The sequence below is a fragment of the Protopterus annectens genome, chromosome 2.part0, assembly GCF_019279795.1.
Source record: "Protopterus annectens isolate FY-2018-M chromosome 2.part0, PAN1.0, whole genome shotgun sequence".
NCBI classification, from domain to species: domain Eukaryota; kingdom Metazoa; phylum Chordata; order Ceratodontiformes; family Protopteridae; genus Protopterus; species Protopterus annectens.
The window spans coordinates 900,821,456-900,843,697 of NC_056728.1; the positions used below are offsets into that span (position 1 = coordinate 900,821,456).

Below are 22,242 nucleotides of genomic sequence, written 5' to 3' on the forward strand. Positions count from 1 at the left end.
ATACAAAAATCTAATTCATAAAAGCAACCATTTACTCACATATCATAGGTGACAGATATATTAGAGAAAACAGCAATAATTAAAAAACCTTTACGGTTACTGATTTCTCCACTGACACCACCTGGTACAGCAAGTAAAATATAACCTTTGAATTCTTTCCTTTTCAACAAACAACACACATTTCAACAAAATGCTTTGAGCTCATACTTATATTTAGAAACACACACACACACGCGCGCACACACACACACACACACACACACACACACACACACACACACACACACACACACACACACACAGAAAGATCTTGCAGTGGACCAGTACAGTGGTTTTCTATCTAGGATTAGTTCATGCAGTCTGCAATGTACATATTTTCTGCCAGTATACTTTTCTTTTGCATTTTGATCATGAAATGGTTGAGGCAAGTGAAATGAAAGAATGATTTTTGTACATAACTATATATTTTTACATATGTATAATTTTTTTCATAAGGGTATGTCTGACATCTCAATGCCACACTGAATTTAATGGTCGTTTACAACTGTTTTGTATGTTACAGGTACTGTAACTCCTGATACTTCCACTCTGTCTTCATCAAGTGAAGCAGTTAACACAACAACACAGTCAGGTAAACATACATGAATTATTATTATTATTTTTTTATTAACTTGTTCTATACTGAATCAGTACTGCAGTCATCATGTTTGGCAGTGAAATGATCATGGAATAATAGAAGGAATTACTGTATGCTGACTGCTAAGGGCAGCTTAGTTATTTCACATGAGAAAATGCCACAGTTGTAGGGTTCTGGTAAAGGAATAGAAGTAGCATGCCTGGCACATTATTCCATGCTCAGAGAACGATGACACTTAGGTATCCTTCATCCCGTGGCAAGAACGATGCAATAATTCATGCAGTAGCACTAATATACATATATTCCACAAGGCACTATGTACTGCAGGACAAGGGCATGGCATTGGGGTACACAAAAAGTCACATTCTTTCACTCATTTTGGGTCATTTTGAATGGAGTGGTTTGTGAGGTGGGTGTTTAGGCAGGGAAGAGGGGCAGGCTTGTCCCTGTTCTGTTCCCCATCTTGGTCTTGGGTGTTGATGTAAGGAGTATGGGGATGAAAGTGAGTAGTAGGATTCTGCTTTGATTAGTAAGAATAAATGAGCGGTGGTGTGGACACTTCTTATTTGGTTTTGGGAGTGGATGCAATGAGTATGGGGGATGAAAGTGAGTAGTAGGATGCTGCTTTAATTAGTAAGAATAAGTGAGTGGTGGTGTGGATGCTGCTTATTTGGACAGGGTGAGTGGGGATACACTGCCCTGTGATGTGGTATGTTATGGTTACAAGGATGTTCATGTTGTAATTAACATTTTAAAATAATGCAATAAAGCTATCTTGTTGGAAGTTAATAAAGGTCATCAGAAGCCATTTTAGTGTACGTGTTTTATTGAAAACACAGAGGCTGTGCATAAATATGATTTGTGCATGCATGTGTGTGTGCATGTATTTGCGTGTGTGTGTGTGTGTGTGTGTGTGTGTGTGTGTGTGTGTGTGTGTGTGCATGCGTGAGCAACTATGTGCATCTGTGTGTGTGTGTGTGTGTGTGTGTGTGTGTGTGTGTGTGTGTGTGTGTGTGTGTGTGTGTGTGTGTGCGCGTGTGATATGTGAAATGTTTTCTACAGTAGTTTTCATAGACATATTTATTCTAACATTGAAAAGTCCTGTCATTAACTCGTTTTTTTTAATTCTAGAGTATGTTTCATGCATTACACAAAGCAAAAGGAAGATTCATTTTTATTTTACAAAATCTCTGTGAGCAGTTTACTTTTTATTTAATCTTAAATGGATTACGTTTGCAAGCAGAGTCACAAAGAAATTCCCTTCATACAGCTTCAGATTGTTCTTCTAGGACACTGTATAAATATGATAGCTGTATATATGATTAGTGGAAAGGGGAGGGATGTTCTGTACATATGTGTGTGTACTTGTTTGTGTGTGTGTGTGTGTGTGTGTGTGTGTGTGTGTGTGTGTGTGTGTGTGTGTGTGTGTGTGTGTGTGTGTGTGTGTGTGTCTGTGTGTCTGTGTGTCTGTGTGTCTGTGTGTCTCTGTGTGTGTGTGTGTGTGTGTGTGTGTGTGTGTGTGTGTGTGTGTGTGTGTGTGTGTGTGTGTGTGTGTCTGTGTGTGTGTGTGTGCATTTGTAAGCATGAAATACAGTGAATTATTTTCTGTTCTTGCTTTAGTAGATGACTTTCTCCATGAAAGCCAAAATCATGTAATTAACCAAGTTTTCTAATTCTACAAAATAAGTTATCTCACACATTTCAGAAAACAGATAGTCACATACTCCAGTCATCTATTGTTGTGTGTGTGTAGTTTCTCATACTACAGCAGTACTTTTACTCATTTGACTGAAATTCATCAAACGTGTAACTTTCTGTTGAGTAGGCCTTTATGTAGTTTGCATAGACTTCTGTATAGAGAACAAACTGTGGTAAACCAGAGCATTAAAATAATCTTCTACTGTTTAATATTTGATTTGCAATAAAAGTTTATTTTAAAAGCTTCAGCCTTTCGTGGTGTGCTCCATCTAGAATATTCACCTAACTGAGAAATCTGCACAAGTTTTATGAAAGGATGTATCTAGTCTGATCACTAGCTTTGTACTCAAACTAAGGAAAAGCATCATCATTTTTGGGATTCACTTTAGAGGTATTTTCATATTTTGTTAACATCTGTTATGGTTATAGTTTAGTCATGTTTACTAGTTAGTTTGCCAAAGTTAGACTTTGGTCTGTTTTTCAGATAGTGATGAGTTCTACACTGATTACACTGCTACATTAAAATATACTACATCAGATAAAAAACAATCCGATGAAATAAGAAACCATTGCTGATTCCTTCTTTACTTTTCCCTTTCTCCATTAGTGTATGACAACTACAGTACAGCACCACATACAAAAATATAATTAATAAAAGCAACCATTTACTCACATATCATAGGTGACAGATATATTAGATAAAACAGCAATAATTAAAAAAACTTTACAGATTACTGATTTCTGTGTCATCCGCGGTGGTGCAGTGGTAGCGTTGTTGCCTCACAGCAAGCGGTTCTCACGTTCGATTCTTGGCAGGAGTGCTGGGAGTGCCTTCTGTGTGGAGTCTGCATGCCCTCCCCATGGTTGGGTGGGTGTTTGAAACACATGTGTAAATGGGTGTGTCTTCATTGAAGGTTGAATGTTGAGCTGGCACTTAGGCGTTTGTGAAAATCTGCAGCCAATCATTAGCAGACTGGAGTTCTGCTGTGGTGACCCCTAACTGGGAAAAGAGCTTAGTTATTTGACATGAGAAAATGCCACAGTTGTAGGGTTCTGAAAAAAGCATAGAAGTAGCATGCCTGCCACATTATTCCATGCTCAGAGAATTATGCAACTTAAGAATCCTTCATCCCGTGGCAAGAACCATGCAATAATTCATGCAGTAGCGGTAATATACATATATTCCACAAGGCACTATGTACTGCAGGACAAGGGCATGGCATTGGAGTACACAAAAACTCACATTGTTTCACTCATTTTGGGTCATTTTGAATGGTGTAGATTGTGAGGTGAGTGTTTAGGTGGGGAAGAGGGCCAGGCTTGTCCTTGATCTGTTCTCCTTCTTGGTGTTGGATGTTGATGTAAGGAGTATGGGGGATGAAAGTGAGTGGTTGGATACTTCTTTAAATAAAAAGAATAAGTGAGCGGTGGAGTGGATGCTGCTTATTTGTTCAGGGTGAGTGGGTATACACTTCCCTGGGATGTGGGTATATTTTGGTTACAAGGATGTTCATGTTGTGATTAACATTTTGAAATAATCAATAAAGATATGTTGTTGGAAGTTAATAAAGGTCATCAGAAACCATTTTGGTGTACGTGTTTTATTGAAAACACAGGGGCTGTGCATAAATATGATTTGGGCATGCATGTGTGTGTGTGCATGCGTATGCATGTGTGTGTGTGTGTGTGTGTGTGTGTGTGTGTGTGTGTGTGTGTGTGATATGGGAAATGTTTTCTACAGTAGTTTTTGTAGACATATTTATTCTAACATTGAAAAGTCCTGTCATTAACTCGTTTATTTAATTCTAAAGTATATTTCATGCATTACACAAAACAAAATGAAGTTTCATTTTTATTTTACAAAATCTCTGTGAGCAGTTTAATTTTTATTTAATCTTGATCGGATTAAGTTTGCAAGTAGAATCACAAAGAAATTCCCTTCATACAGCTTCAGATTGTTCTAAGATTCTGTACATAAACATGATAGCTGCATATATGATTAGCGGAAAGGGGAGGGTTGTTCTATACATACGCGCGCGTGTGTGTGTGTGTGTGTGTGTGTGTGTGTGTGTGTGTGTGTGTGTGTGTGTGTGTGTGTGTGTATGTGTGTACGCACGAGATACATTGAATTATTTTCTGTTCTTGCTTTAGTAGATGACTTTCTTCATGAAAGCCAAAATCATGTAGTTAACCAAGTTTTCTAATTCTACAAAATAAGTTATCTCACACTTTTCAGAAAACAGATAATCACATACTCCAGTCATCTATTTTTGTGTGTGTGTATTTTCTCATGCTACAGCATTACTTTTACTCATTTGACTGGAATTCATCAAACGTGTAACTTTCTGTTAAGTAGGCCTTTATGTAGATTGCATAGACTTCTGTATAGAGAACAAACTGTGGTAACCCAGAGCATTAAAATAATCTTTTACTGTTTAATATTTGATTTGCAATAAAAGTTTATTTTAAATGCTTCAGCCTTCCGTGGTGTGCTCCATCTAGAATATTCACCTAACTGAGAAATTTGCACAAGTTTTATGAAAGGAATGTATCTAGTCTGATCGCTAGCTTTGTACTCAAACTAAGGAAAAGCATCATCATTTTTGGGATGCACTTTAGAGGTATTTTCATATTTTGTTAAATTATAGTTTAGTCATCTTTACTAGTTAGTTTGCAAAAGTTAGACTTTGGTCTGTTTTTCAGATAGTGATGATTTCTACACTGATTACATGGTTAGATTAATATATACTTCTTCTACACTGATTACATGGTTAGAGTAATATATACTTCTTCTTCTTCCGGCTTTTCCCGTTTAGTGGCTGCGACAGCAGATCACCTGTCCACTCATGATTGGCAGTGGAGTTTTGCATTGTTGAGTTGCCAGCCCAGCACTCAACCTTCCACAGAAGGCACACATTCACACCTAGGGCCAATTTAGAGTGTCCAATCTACCGACAGCATGTCTTTGGGATGTGGGAGGAAACCGGAGCACCTGGAGAAAACCCACACGACCACAGGGAGGACATGCAGATTCCGCACAGAAGGCACCCCAGCATTGAACCGGAGAACCTCTTGCTGTGAGGCTGCAACACTAACCGCTGCACCACCGTGACCGCCCACGCTACATTAAAATATACTACATCAGATAAAAAATAATCCGATGAAATAAGAAACCGTTGCTGATTCCTTCTTTACTTTTCCCTTTCTCCATTAGTGTATGACAACTACAGTACAACACCACATACAAAAATCTAATTCATAAAAGCAACCATTTACGCACATATCATAGGTGACAGATATATTAGAGAAAATAGCAATAATTAAAAAAACTTTACAGGGACTGATTTCTCCACTGACACCACCTGGTACATCAAGTAAAATATAACCTTTGAATTCTTTCCTTTTCAACAAACAACACAAATTTCAACAAAATGCTTTGAGCTCATACTTATATTTAGAAACACACACACACACACACACACACACACACACACACACACACACACACACACACACACACACACACACACACACACACACACACACACACACACACACACACACAAAACGAGACCCACACACACACACACACACACACACACACACACACACACACACACACACACACACACACACACACACACACACACACACACACACACACACACACACACACACACACACAGAAAGATCTTGCAGTGGACCAGTACAGTGGTTTTCTATCTAGGATTAGTTCATGCAGTCTGCAATGTACATATTTTCTGCCAGTATACTTTTCTTTTCCATTTTGATTATGAAATGGCTGAGGCAAGTGAAATGAAAGAATGATTTTTGTACATAAAGATATATTTTTACATATGTATAATTTTCTTTCATAAGGGCATGGCTGACATCTCAATGCCACACTGAGTTTAATGGTCCTATACAACTGTTTTCCATGTTACAGGTAGTGCAACTCCTGATACTTCCAGTCTGTCTTCATCAAGTGATGCAGTTCACTCAACAACACAGTCAGGTAAACAAACATGAATTATTATTTTTTTATATTAACTTGTTCTGTACTGAATCAGTACTGCAGTCATCATGTTTGGCAGTGAAATGATCCTGGAATAATAGAAGGAATTACTGTATGCTGACTGCTAAGGGCAGCTTAGTTATTTCACATGAGAAAATGCCACAGTTGTAGGGTTCTGGTAAAATAATAGAAGTAGCATGTCTGCTACATTATTCCATGCTCAGAGAATTATGTCACTTAAGAATCCTTCATCCCATGGCAAGAACCATGCAATATACATATATTCCACAAGGCACTATGTACTGCAGGACAAGGGCATGGCATTGGGGTACACAAAACGTCACACTGTTTCACTCATTTTGGGTCATTTTGAATGGTGTGGTTTGTGAGGTGGGTGTTTAGGTGGGGAAGAGGGGCAGGCATGTCCCTGTTCTGTTCCCCCTCTTGGTGTTGGGTATTGATGTAAGGAGTATGGGGGATGAAAGTGAATAGGAGGATGCTGCTTTGATTATTAAGAATAAATCAGCGGTGGTGTGGCCACTTCTTATTTGGTTTTGGGTGTGGATGCAATGAGTATGGGGGATGAAATTGAGTGGTAGAATGCTGCTTTGATTAGTAAGAATAAATCAGCAGTTGTGTGGACACTTCTTATTTGGTGTTGGGTGTGGATGCAATGAGTATGGGGGGGGTGAAAGTGAGTGTAGGACACTTCTTTAATTAAAAAGCACAAGTGATTGGCAGTGTGGATGCTGCATATTTGCTCAGGGTGAGTGGGTATACACTGCCCTGTGATGTGATTATGTTGTGGTTACAAGGATGTTCATGTTGTGTTTAACATTTTGAAATGATGCAATAAAGCTATCTTGTTGGAAGTTAATAAAGGTCATCAAAAGCCATTTTGGTGTACATGTTTTATTGAAAAGACAGATATGCATCAACATGATTTGTGCATGCATGTGTGTGTGTGTGTCTGTGTGTGTGTGTGTGTGTGTGTGTGTGTGTGTGTGTGTGTGTGTGTGTGTGTGTGTGTGTGTGTGATAAGTGAAATGTTTTCTACAGTAGTTTTCATAGACATGCTTATTCTAACATTGAAAAGTCCTGTCAATAACTCATTTATTTAATTCTAGAGTATATTTCATGCCTTACACAAAACAAATGGAAGATTCATTTTTATTTTTCAAAATCTCTGTGAGCAGTTTAATTTTTATTTAATCTTAACTGGATTTAGTTTGCAAATAGAGTCACAGAGAAATTCCCTTCATACAGCTTCAGATTGTTCTTCTAAGACACTGTACATAAACATGATAGCTGTATATATGATTAGGGGAAAGGGGAGGGTTGCTCTGTACATACGCGCGCATGCGTGCGTGTGTGTGTGTGTGTGTGTGTGTGTGTGTGTGTGTGTGTGTGTGTGTGTGTGTGTATGTGTGTGTGTGTGTGTGTGTGTGTGTGTGTGTGTGTGTGTGTGTGTGTGTGTGTGTGTGTGTGTGTGTGTGTGTGTGTGTGTGTGCGTGTGCGTGTGTGTGTGTGTGTGTGTGTGTGTGTGTGTGTGTGTGTGTGTGTGTGTGTGTGTGTGTGTGTATGTGTGTACGCACGAGATACATTGAATTATTTTCTGTTCTTGCTTTAGTAGATGACTTTCTTTATGAAAGCCAAAATCATGTAGTTAACCAAGTTTTCAAATTCTACAAAATAAGATATCTCACACATTTCAGAAAACAGATAATCACATACTCCAGTCATCTATTTTTGTGTATGTGTGGATTTTCTCATGTTACAGCATTACTTTTACTCATTTGACTGGAATTCATCAAACGTGTAACTTTCTGTTGAGTAGGCCTTTATGCACTTTGCATAGACTTTTGCATAGAGAACAAACTGTGATAATACAGAGCATTAAAATAATATTTTACTGTTTAATATTTGATTTAAAATAAAAGTTTATTTTAAAAGCTTCAGCCTTCCGTGGTGTGCTCCATCTAGAATATTCACCTAACTGAGAAATTTGCACATGTTTTATGAAAGGAATGCATCTAGTCTGATTGTTAGTTTTGTACTCAAACTAAGGAAAAGCATCATCATTTTTGGGATGCACTTTAGAGGTATTTTCATATTTTGTTAACATCTGTTATGGTTATAGTTTAGTCATGTTTACTAGTTAGTTTGCCAAAGTTAGACTTCGGTCTGTTTTTCAGATAGTGATGAGTTCTACACTGATTACACTGCTACATTAAAATATACTACATCAGATAAAAAACAATCCGATGAAATAATCAACCATTGCTGATTCCTTCTTTACTTTTCCCTTTCTCCATTAGTGTGTGACAACTACAGTACAGCACCACATACAAAAATCTAATTCATAAAAGCAACCATTTACTCACATATCATAGGTGACAGATATATTAGAGAAAACAGCAATAATTAAAAAAACTTTACAGGTACTGATTTCTCCACTGACACCACCTGTACAGCAAGTAAAATATAACCTTTGAATTCTTTCCTTTTCAACTAACAACACACATTTCAACAAAATGCTTTGAGCTCATACTTATATTTAGAAACACACACACACGCACACACACACACACACACACACACACACACACACACACACACACACACACACACACACACACACACACACACACACGCACACAGAAAGATCTTGCAGTGGACCAGTACAGTGGTCTTCTATCTAGCATTAGTTCATGCAGTCTGCAATGTACATATTTTCTACCAGTATACTTTTCTTTTGCATTTTGATCATGAAATGGTTGAGGCAAGTGAAATGAAAGAATGATTTTTGTACATAAAGATATATTTTTACATATGTATAATTTTTTTCATAAGGGTATGTCTGACATCTCAATGCCACACTGAATTTAATGGTCGTTTACAACTGTTTTGTATGTTACAGGTACTGTAACTCCTGATACTTCCACTCTGTCTTCATCAAGTGAAGCAGTTAACACAACAACACAGTCAGGTAAACATACATGAATTATTATTATTATTTTTTTATTAACTTGTTCTATACTGAATCAGTACTGCAGTCATCATGTTTGGTAGTGAAATGATCCTGGAATAATAGAAGGAATTACTGTATGCTGACTGCTAAGGGCAGCTTAGTTATTTGACATGAGAAAATGCCACAGTTGTAGGGTTCTGGTAAAAGAATAGAAGTAGCATGTCTGACACATTATTCCATGCTCAGAGAACGATGACACTTAGGTATCCTTCATCCCGTGGCAAGAACGATGCAATAATTCATGCAGTAGCAGTAATATACATATATTCCACAAGGCACTATGTACTGCAGGACAAGGGCATGGCATTGGGGTGCACAAAAAGTCACATTGTTTCACTCATTTTGGTCATTTTTAATGGTGTGATTTGTGAGGTGGGTGTTTAGGTGGGGAAGAGGGGCAGGCTTGTCCGTGTTCTGTTCCCCATCTTGGTGTTGGGTATTGATGTAAGGTGTATGGGGGATGAAAGTGAATAGGAGGATGCTGCTTTGATTATTAAGAATAAATCAGTGGTGGTGTGGCCACTTCTTATTTGGTTTTGGGTGTGGATGCAATGAGTATGGGGGATGAAAATGAGTGGTGGGATGCTGCCTTGAATAGTAAGAATAAATAAGCGGTTGTGTGGACACTTCTTATTTGGTATTGGGTGTGGATGCAGTGCGTATGGGGGATGAAAGTGTGTGTAGGACACTTCTTTAATTAATAAGAACAAGTGATTGGCGGTGTGGATGCTGCATATTTGTTCAGGGTGAGTGGGTATACACTGCCCTGTGATGTGATTATGTTGTGGTTACAAGGATGTTCATGTTGTGTTTAACATTTTGAAATGATGCAATAAAGCTATCTTGTTGGAAGTTAATAAAGGTCATCAAAAGCCATTTTGGTGTACATGTTTTATTGAAAAGACAGATGTGCATCAACATGATTTGTGCATGCATGTGTGTGTGCATGTGTATGCATGTGTGTGTGTGTGTGTGTGTGTGTGTGTGTGTGTGTGTGTGTGTGTGTGTGTGTGTGTGTGTGTGTGTGTGTGTGTGTGTGTGTGATAAGTGAAATGTTTTCTACAGTAGTTTTCATAGACATGCTTATTCTAACATTGAAAAGTCCTGTCAATAACTCATTTATTTAATTCTAGAGTATATTTCATGCCTTACACAAAACAAATGGAAGATTCATTTTTATTTTTCAAAATCTCTGTGAGCAGTTTAATTTTTATTTAATCTTAACTGGATTTAGTTTGCAAATAGAGTCACAGAGAAATTCCCTTCATACAGCTTCAGATTGTTCTTCTAAGACACTGTACATAAACATGATAGCTGTATATATGATTAGGGGAAAGGGGAGGGTTGCTCTGTACATACGCGCGCATGCGTGCGTGTGTGTGTGTGTGTGTGTGTGTGTGCGCGCGCGTGTGTATGTACGTATGTGCGTGCATGTGCGTGTGTGCGCGTGTGCACGTGTGTGCGTGTGTGTGTGTGTGTGTGTGTGTGTGTGTGTGTGTGTGTGTGTGTGTGTGTGTGTATGTGTGTGTACACACGAGATACATTGAATTATTTTCTGTTCTTGCTTTAGTAGATGACTTTCTTTATGAAAGCCAAAATCATGTAGTTAACCAAGTTTTCTAATTCTACAAAATAAGATATCTCACAAATTTCAGAAAACAGATAATCACATACTCCAGTCATCTATTTTTGTGTATGTGTGGATTTTCTCATGTTACAGCCTTACTTTTACTCATTTGAGTGGAATTCATCAAACGTGTAACTTTCTGTTGGGTAGGCCTTTATGCAGTTTGCATATACTTTTGCATAGAGAACAAACTGTGATAATCCAGAGCATTAAATTAATCTTTTACTGTTTAATATTTGATTTAAAATAAAAGTTTATTTTTAAAGCTTCAGCCTTCCGTGGTGTGCTCCATCTAGAATATTCACCTAACTGAGAAATTTGCACGTTTCATGAAAGGAATGCATCTAGTCTGATTGCTAGCTTTGTACTCAAACTAAGGAAAAGCATCATCATTTTTGGGATGCACTTTAGAGGTATTTTCATATTTTGTTAACATCTGTTATGGTTATAGTTTAGTCATGTTTACTAGTTAGTTTGCCAAAGTTAGACTTCGGTCTGTTTTTCAGATAGTGATGAGTTCTACACTGATTACACTGCTACATTAAAATATACTACATCAGATAAAAAACAATCCGATGAAATAAGAAACCATTGCTGATTCCTTCTTTACTTTTCCCTTTCTCCATTAGTGTGTGACAACTACAGTACAGCACCACATACAAAAATCTAATTCATAAAAGCAACCATTTACTCACATATCATAGGTGACAGATATATTAGAGAAAACAGCAATAATTAAAAAAACTTTACAGGTACTGATTTCTCCACTGACACCACCTGTACAGCAAGTAAAATATAACCTTTGAATTCTTTCCTTTTCAACAAACAACACACATTTCAACAAAATGCTTTGAGCTCATACTTATATTTAGAAACACAGTCACACACACACACGCGCACGCGCGCACACACACACACACACACACACACACACACACACACACACACACACACACACACACACACACAGAAAGATCTTGCAGTGGACCAGTACAGTGGTTTTCTATCTAGGATTAGTTCATGCAGTCTGCAATGTACATATTTTCTGCCAGTATACTTTTCTTTTGCATTTTGATCATGAAATGGCTGAAGCAAGTGAAATGAAAGAATGATTTTTGTACATAAAGATATAATTTTACATATGTATAATTTTTTTCATAAGGGCATGGCACATTGAGTTTAATGGTCCTTTACAACTGTTTTGTATGTTACAGGTACTGTAACTCCTGATAATTCCATTCTATATTCATCAAGTGAAGCAGTTCACTCAACAACACAGTCAGGCAAACATACATGAATTATTATTATTATTTTTTTATTAACTTGTTCTATACTGAATCATTACTGCAGTGATGATGTTTGGCAGTGAAATTATCCTGGAATAATAGAAGGAATTACTGTATGCTGATTGCTAAGGGCAGCTTAGTTATTTCACATGAGAAAATGCCACAGTTGTAGGGTTCTGGTAAAATAATAGAAGTAGCATGTCTGGCACATTATTCCATGCTCAGAGAACGATGCACTTAGGTATCCTTCATCCCGTGGCAAGAACCATGCAATAATTCATGCAGTAGCAGTAATATACATATATTCCACAAGGCACTATGTACTGCAGGACAAGGGCATGGCATTGGGGTACACAAAAAGTCACATTGTTTCACTCATGTTGGGTCATTTTGAATGGAGTGGTTTGTGAGGTGGGTGTTTAGGCGGGGAAGAGGGGCAGGCTTGTCCCTGTTCTGTTCCCCCTCTTGGTGTTGGATGTTGATGTAAGGAGTATGGGGGATGAATGTGATTGTCGGATGCTGCTTTGATTAGTAAGAATAAGTGAGCGGTGGTGTGGACACTTCTTATTTGTTGTTGCATGTAGATGTCTTGAGTATGGGGGATGAAAATCAGCGGTAGGACACGTCTTTAATTAGTAAGAATAAGTGAGTGGTGGTTTGGATGCTGCTTATTTGGGCAGGGTGAGTGGGGATACACTGCCCTGTGATGTGGTTATGTTGTGGTTACAAGGATGTTCATGTTGTGATTAACATTTTGAAATGATGCAATAAGGCTATCTTGTTGGAAGTTAATAAAGGTCATCAAAAGCCATTTTGGTGTACCTGTTTTATTGAAAACACTGAGGCTGTTCTTAAATCTGATTTGTGCATGCATGTGTGTGTGTGTGTGTGTGTGTGTGTGTGTGTGTGTGTGTGCGCGTGTGCGTGCGTGTGTGTGTGTGTGTGTGTGTGTGTGTGTGTGTGTGTGTGTGTGTGTGTGTGTGTGTGTGTGTGTGTGTGTGTGTGCATGTGTGGTGTGTGTGTGTGTGTGTGTGTGTGTGTGTGTGTGTGTGTGTGTGTGTGTGTGTGTGTGTGTGTGTGTGTGTGTGTGTGATATGTGAAATGTTTTCTATAGTATTTTTTATAGCCATATTTATTCTAACTTTGAAAAGTCCTGTTATTAACTCGTTTTTTTTTAATTCTAAAGTATATTTCATGTATTACACAAAACAAAAGGAAGATTCATTTTTATTTTACAAAATCTCTGTTAGCATTTTAATTTTTATTTAATCTTAACTGGATTAAGTTTGCAAGTATTGTCAGAAAGAAGATTCCTTCATACAGCTTCTGAATGGTCACTTAGGACACTGTACATAAATATGATAGATGTATTTAAGAATAGGGGAATGGGGAGTATTGCTATGTGCATGCACGTCTGTGTCCGAGCGGTTGTGTGTAAGTGTGTGTGTGTGTGTGTGTGTGTGTGTGTGTATGTGTGTGTGTAAGCGCACTCACGCATGTGTGTGCATGCACCACGATACATTGAATTTTTTTCTACTCTTCTTACTAGATGACTTTCTTTATGAAAGTCAAACCCCAGGATTCAATAATCCGTTTTTTCCAGGCAGAAATAGTGCAGCAGCTCCTGCATGGAATATGGCTGCCAAGCGATCCAGTAAAAAAGGGCTTGGGGCGTGCATGAGCCTGCTAGCATTATTCTTGCATGAACACCACTGAATTATGCTAATTACCTCATTTGCTGGTGAATTAGTGATTCAGTATGCAGGCAGGCATCCGTGCAAGAACAGTGCGAGATTCAAAACTATATCCAGTTACTAACCAAGTACATATCTGCAAAAATCAAAATGGAGGCATGACAGCTCAAAGTAAACCATGTATTATAAACATTAGGCATGCCAATGGCCAAAAATATGGCCATTGGCTTGGAAAAGAGTTGCACAATTATAAAAATCAAAGGTTTTTTTTGACCAATTTTGGATGTTTAAGCATAGCACAGTAGCACGCAAACGGGATTGTGCCAGAAATAAAGAAAAATATGTGAAAAGACAATTTTAAGTGAAATCTGAATTTTGCTATTACAGTGTATGGCATGCAAAATCAAAACAATAACAGGTAACGCTGGTTGCTAAGGAAGAAGGCTCTGGTGTGGTGGTGTAACCAGGGACTAAGGCAGTGGGGTATGCAAATGAGCATATTTTACTGAATAAAAATCCAAATAGCAAAGGTATGGCTCCAGAGTAAACAGTCATTAATTCCAAGAGATATATAATTCCCAAAAACTGAAGGCAGAGAAGATAGTCTTTGAGCTCAGCTTTAATAACACTAGCGCTTTCACATACAGCTTCATCAGGTGTTTAAAATTAGCTGATGTAAACCACCTATATATACACATTTAAAACATCATGTGATCAAATAGCATTACATATTTAAAAAGACATCACATTTAAGACATGTCAACAATACAATGATGTTAAATTAATAATATATAAATAATAACAGTTGAAAAAAAAATATATAAAGACATATAAACATATATTACCTATGTAAAGGTCTCTTGCGTAATATAGCTCTTATAAGGACATGGTCATTAAGACCATGACCATGATTTGCCCTGAGTCTAACTATCTAAATGGCTTCTAACTCTTCCGTTCTATTGCACCTTTATTTCTACAAATACAGTTTTTAAACATCCAGATACAGGTAAATGTTTTTATATTAATACCAATAAAACCATAAAAAAGAAAAGAAACGAAGCAGGGTCTCAGTATAAATCCACACAAACTTTTATTCACAATATTGTACTGGTCAGATAAGCGCTTTCACTCGTTAGAGCTTCATCAGGTCTACGTTAGTCAGACCAATTAACCATCTTAAATACAAATTCAAAAAATCACATCCTATCACAAACTTCAATTGATTCAAAAATCGAATTAATATAACTGAATGATAAATTAATTAAATAATAAAAACAGTATTTCAGAAGCGTTAAAGTGATATATCAAAAAAGCAAGTGTATTCATAAATAAATGGCTCACAAAGCTCAGAATGGAGCAGTTTGAATAAAAATACATGAGAGATATATATACCTAAAAATTCTATAATAAAGTTTTCTTTATACTTGTCCTTTATATTTATCCTGTATTCGTGTTTTTAGCTCTCACATTCTGCATCAATTATGTATGTTCATTTTATGTTTATATTTATATTTATATTCATGCCTATTTATATCTTTTTTATACACATACCATTAACTTTGTGTTTATAAAAGTAGTTTTTAATGGATATACATGCATTTATTTGTACATTTTTAATATAATATATTATAGAATTTTTAGGTATATATATCTCTCATGTATTTTTATTCAAGCTGCTCCATTCTGAGCTTTGTGAGCCATTTATTTATGAATGCACTTGCTTTTTTGATATATCACTTTAACGCTTCTGAAATACTGTTTTTATTATTTAATTAATTTATCATTCAGTTATATTAATTAGATTTTTGAATTAATTGAAGTTTGTGATAGGATGTGATTTTTTTAATTTGTATTTAAGATGGTTAATTGGTCTGACTAACGTAGATCTGATGAAGCTCTAACGAGTGAAAGCGCTTATCTGACCAGTACAATATTGTGAATAAAAGTTCGTGTGGATTTATACTAAGAGACCCTGCTTTGTTCCTTTTCTTTTTTATGGTTTTATTGGTGTTTCTCTGCGAACAGGAACGTTTATCTGGTGTTTTGGTGGGTCTTTTTATCTTGGTTTTTATATTAATGTTAGTGCAACATACAATACTATGCATGTGGTATATCTTGCTGTATGCACTTTATGTAATAAATATTATGTAGGTAAAACTGACCACTCATTAAAGGAAAGAATTAGAGAACACTTATATAATATTAAGAAGAAGAGCTTTATTAATGCACTAGCGAAACATGTAGTGAGTACAAATTAATCACATATTTTTAAATTTTTAGTTTTAGGTAGGACTTATGACAATGTGAGGTGTGGGGATATTAGGTCTACAACGGAAGAGTAATAATATTCTAGACTAGAACTCTAGTGTTATTAAAGCTGAGCTCAAAGACTATCTTCTTTGCCTTCAGTTTTTGGGAATTATATATTTCTTGGAATTAATGACTGTTTATTCTGGAGCCATACCTTTGCTATTTGGATTTTTACTTGGACTATATTTTCTCAGCAGAGGTAATAGTTGTTTGTTTGGTGATCTTGTTGTTTTTATATTTTATTGAATCACTAAATGGGAGCTATTCTCTGGCTGCACCTAACTGTGTAGGAGCAATAAGGCAGTGGTGTAAGCAGGAGAAGCAGCTGACATGAAAAAGGGTTGTGTCATGTTTGGTGCAAGCAGAGCTAAGCAAGGGGTGTGTCTGAAGCTGTATTGACTTATTCCATAAAATAAAGAGCGTGTTCGCATCCTGAGAGGGCCATTTCTGCTTCAAAGTGTTCACTTTAGCTAAACAGGTTTGCATGGCATGCACTGGGTCTAATACAAAAAAACCCCCCTGAAATAACAGAACTGTTTACATTTGGGTGGAGGGTTTACGTAGAGCACCTCGGAGCTTAAAAGGGGCAGAAATGGGAAAGAAAAAATGTTAAAAAAGGGAAATAAGCAGAATTAAAGCAATCACATGCAAACAATATAGCAGACAGGTGGAATGCATCATAGTCATCCAATCATACAGGCAGCCTCTGCAGCACAATGGTATAAACTATGCAAACACCTTTCAGTCTTTTTTTCCCGCAAACTCTGCACCATTGGTGTACACATGCAGGGAAATTTTAACCAACAAAATGTTAGGGGCTGCTTTTGCTTTGATACATCAGTATGAGCTAGAGGCTGAGCAAGGTGAGGAGGATAATACTGACAATTGCCCCGGACTGAGGAGGAGAAGATTGTTCAGACCCAGGGTAACCTACCAGGGGCTACATGATCTGGAGATAGTAGAGTGCTACATGGTGGACAGAGACATAATTCCGCAACTTATTGATTTCTGCCAGCCTCACCTCAGACCCAGAGCCAAAAGAGGGGAACCCATCCCAGTGGATACCAAGGTATGTGCAACCTTAAGAATACTAGCTACAGGTATTTTCCAAAGACCTACTGGGGACATGATGGGGGTCTCAGGCATGTGCATCCAGGGTACTCCACCAGTTCCTGGATGCCATGCTTCCACATGCTGGTGAGCACATTTACTTCCCCAACACCCGTGAGGAGAGGACCAGCAATATGTGTCTCTTCCACCATGTAGCAGACTACCCAGAGGTACTGGGTGCGATAGACTGCATGCACATCCACATCAAAGCAGCACCCAGTGAACAGGGTATGGTCTACGTAACCCATGATGCCCAGGGCATTATCATGAATGTATGTACTGGAAGCCCTGGAAACTATCATGACTCCCATATCTGGCATTCATCATAGCTGTACCAGGCATTTGCCAGTGGGGACATCCTGTATGGCCATCTGGTGAGGTATGCTAGCTATGCACTGGCACTGTGAATGATGGCACCCATCAGAAATGCACACACACTCTCTCATGAATGCCATAATGAGGCACGTGCACAAACCAGGATCATTCTAGACCATGTGCTTGGGATGCTCAAGTCATGGTTCCACTGCCTTGACATATCTGCTGGAGCTTTGCAGTACTCTCCAACCACATGTGCACACATGTTCATAGTATGTGCCATGCTACACAATATGGTCCATGCAGAAACAGCTGCAGAAGGAACAGCAGCGGGGAAGGGCCACACAGCTCCCCCATCATTGCCAAGGTCCCCACAGGCACAGAGGGACTTGGAGGAGAAACCCGCTGAATAAGCTCTTGCAGGCAGATGGAGGCATGCCCAGTATGCCCTGGCATTGGCAAAGTGGCATGCATAGCACACACACTGACACTGTAGACACCCAGGGACTGACACCTTTCTCTGACTTGCACACCCAGTAAAATGGATGACACACATCACACTACCTGTAACTTACCATGTATAGGCAATGTACTGAAAGCATCTGACATAGACAGCCCTCAAGCACCATCCTCCCAACTGCCACAGGCACAAGGTAAGTCAGTCTTCTTAACAATAAATGAATGGATTAGTATATTCTGGTAGCATATCTATGGTATTGCTGCCTGCATGCAAGGGAATGGGGTGGCCTACTGGAATAGCAGCAGACAACTGACAGCTATGTGGGACACCGGGAAATGTTTGCCCAATACTGGCCTTCCCACAGTATGCAGTAGTACCCAAGGTGACAAATCCCATTGCAGTATATGTGGGGGGCCAACTAACTGAGGGGTCATAGGTCACAGGCATAGATGTCAGTGTGGGAGTCCCATACTCACCCCTCCGCCTTGCCCAGCAAGTTAGCTGTAGAAAACCATTAAGAAATGTCTGACAAAGGCCCACAAATGGCAATAATGATGAAATACCCCCTACAGACTTACACAGTGATAGCACAGCAGGTTTTGCAGTTGCAGTAAGGCTGTGAAGGGAAAGAAGTCAGAAACTAAAATGTTATGCCTTTACAATCTGATCTGTGGTTTGTAGTGTTATGTCTCTAGTGTCCAGGACAAGGCACAAGCACACTCTTTGAAAAGTGAACAGTTGACAGGTGTGCCCCTCCACACCCATATTCTCATAGAAATGCAGTAGTAACATGCATGTTTTCAGGGAAATAGCAGCAGACAACACATTGCCAAGGCTGCCCAATCAACATAATAATTTGTTGCATGTTCACAATATGCAGGGGTCAATGAGCTTTGTATATTTGTGGTTAATACTGTCAGGATGTGGCCAGCACTTACTCCTGGCTGTTGTGTTGTAGTGGCATAGGTACAGTGCTGTCTTTGACAGTGCCATGTTCCAAGAACTGCAGTGCCAACTATTCTGCATGTAAGCTACACCTACAGTAGGAGATGAACACACTGTCCAGATGTCAATATCTGTTAATGCAGGAAAGCTGTACAGGTCATGGACAGGGGGCACACATATGGACAGTATGCAGCTTGGAGAAACCTACACAGTGCCTAACATACCTCTCAGCTGTAAAGACCTATTACAGAATGTCCAGAGGTTTGCATCATAATAGTGGTCTGTATAACATAAAATAGCAGTTGTCTGGAAATTCACTGGCAAATTACGCAAGTCTAAGGTCAGAAAATAATGACAGATTGTAGTGTCAGACTGCATATCCTACAGAAATATGCATGCAAGTGCAAAACCTGTTATTGAATCACCTTTCTAGGTTTGTAAGGACAGTACTTAAAAATGGTCCCTATATTTAGGCCTCTGTTCCCAATCACTTATGGCTTTGTCCAGATGTCTGGCTCTCAGAAGTTGTGAGGTATGGTGCCTAGTAGGACAGCAGGCATCTGAAGGTCATTGTACTGCCAGTAGATAAAAGGCTGCCACCTTTCTGTGTCAGCACTGACATATCACTGGCCAACAGCCATAACCCTAGAATGACACAGGTTGTCACAGAAGGAGCACAAGTATGCCTTGTATATTTGTTCTGTTTGTCCTAACATTGCATTTGCCTGCCAACTATTTGCAAAACAAGAAAGGATCATATCAAAACAGCAATGGCAGACAGTGGGGAAACAGATGTCAAACCCATAAGAGCAAACCGGTCTCCCTACTGTCTATGTTTGGCAGAACATTATTAACACCCTGTCCCCATGTGTGGGCCTTTGTCTGACTGTCATATTTCAGCCTCTGTGATGGCATGACAGCTAGGCCCAACTGTAGCCTCATGATAACATATAGCAACACAAACCGTCTAAGGACAGCAAATGGAGTGGTGCAATGATGGACAACGTGTTAAATAGGTATACTCAATGATGTGAAGTCCACACTCTTTTGTCTGATGCAACAGCATGTACCCTGACCACATCAGAATTACAAATACATAACAGCAGCCACTGGGGCCAAAGCCTGTGACTAACTACAGAAGGACAAAGAGACACATATAAGGGGAAGGGGAACCACTGACCAGACAAACGGAGAATGTGCACACCAGAACAGATTGTTGTAACATACATGCCATGCAGTGTAATGAGTTAGTAAACATCACCTGCAAATACACAACACACACCCATGTAAGTGGAGGTCTGCAACAAAACAAAACCCAAACAATGGACACCTCAGAGGCAAAACATATGAGAATTCCACAAACTTGCACACCACAGACCATGTAGACCCCACACACCAGGGTCTTGCAAACACTAAGGCCTTACCCCAAACCCCAAACACCTACCCTACACAGATAGGCTAACAGCACTGTCCCTCAACCCCATTCCATACAGACTCTGCTGAGGTTACCCCTGTCTGGCATACAAAGCAATCCAGACCCTGCCTTGATGGGACTGTTGCACATCTGCAACTCAAGGCACACTCCATCAACCTGTAGATGCAGCATCAACCTGGGATGTGATATCAGTATGGCTTGTTGGTGTGACAGATATGTGTACCACACACTCCCCCATCTGTTGAATACACTCCCTGTCAACAGTGAGCAAAGTGCCTCAAAACCCATCATGAAGTGCTCCCTGTATAAGTGCACGGGAAACACAAAATTCAGTCCTGTGATCCCACCTGTGTCCCTGCTGGACAGGAGCTCTGTGTACCGACATATCTTAACATGGGCAACACTCTCTTCTGCATGGATTATAAGGTCTTCAGGGATAGTACCCTGCTAATGACATAGCAAACTAGCAACCTATAGACAACTATCTGTCAGTGGTTCACCACATTACTCTGTACTGCTTTGCCACTGACATACCTGGAAGTCAGAGTGCTATGTAGAATATACTACACATGCAATGGACATTTCTGCAGAGTAAAATGCACTCTGTACCCACACCCATACCTCCCAAACTCTGAAAGCAAGACATCTGGATAAGGTCATAAATAAAAGTGGGACAAAGGCACAGTGATAGACGTGTTGTAAATATTGCCCTTAGATACTGAGAAACTTGATAGGATAAGGGGTTTTGCATTAGCAGGAATTATCTAAGGTTATGAAGTCTGACACACTAATGTCTGTCATTATTTTGTAACATCAGTCTTCAATTATATGCAACTAACTTGCCATAAAAACACAAGTTTATGTATACTGGATTAAACTTCTAGGCAAACGCCTGGACAATCTGCCAAAAACTGTACAGTTGAGATGTATGGCCACACCAGGATAAGACTTTTTAGGTAAGAAGGTTACCACACAAGCAGGAGATCCTCAGCCAGTATATCACCAAGTTGCTGGACTGTTTACAAAGCTTAATCAGTCAACCGGCTATAGCCACACCTCTCAACTGGCCTTTTTGGGCAAGAATGTATATAGTCAGGCTCATTATATTGATCTGTGCATCACACATGTTGTAGTCCTCTGGTAAAGCACTGTGATGATCTGAGGATGTCTGTCACTAGGTAATGACACAATACATTGCAGTGTCAGACTTCAGATATGTCAGAAAATGTCTGCTAAAACAAACCCCTGTACCCCTAGGAAAGTCATGTTTACTTCTGAGAGGTATGGCTGTAGCACACAAAACCCTGGACTGGAGTACACTTATCTCTGGAATGGAGTCCCACTCTCACTAGAAAAAGTCACACTGGGCATGGTCCTACACTTAGAGAATCACAGGCCATGCTGGAACCCACATCAGACTATATGACTGTATTGTGTATATATGTCTTTGCATACAGACAGCTATGTACACCTTAACTGTCCCTACATGCACTCATCAGACAAGATTACCCTCAGCTAACTGTAGGTGGCCCATATGTGATATATCTGCATCTGTTGCATGAGATACACAGACAAATATATGGGAAGAGATAACAATATGTCAAGCATACACACACATAGATGTTGGGAAGAGAGAGACAGACAGTGATAGAAAATAGAGACACAGGGACACACACACA

The 22,242-nt window shown here is 38.9% G+C and overlaps 1 protein-coding gene across 7 annotated transcripts in view; it reads left to right on the top strand.

Moving 5' to 3' along the window:
* The window catches only part of LOC122793286 (A-agglutinin anchorage subunit-like), a 1,003,124-nt gene that overhangs the window by 277,136 nt on the left and 703,746 nt on the right, over positions 1-22,242 (top strand). For 5 of the 7 annotated variants that reach the window (XM_044061154.1, XM_044061150.1, XM_044061151.1 and 2 more), the window contains exons 3-5: positions 563-631; positions 6,282-6,350; positions 9,271-9,339. In XM_044061154.1, coding sequence (XP_043917089.1) covers positions 563-631; positions 6,282-6,350; positions 9,271-9,339 — 207 coding nt within the window. The remainder of the gene's footprint in view (positions 1-562; positions 632-6,281; positions 6,351-9,270; positions 9,340-22,242) is intronic. The other 2 variants (XM_044061153.1, XM_044061156.1) reach the window with 2 other exon arrangements.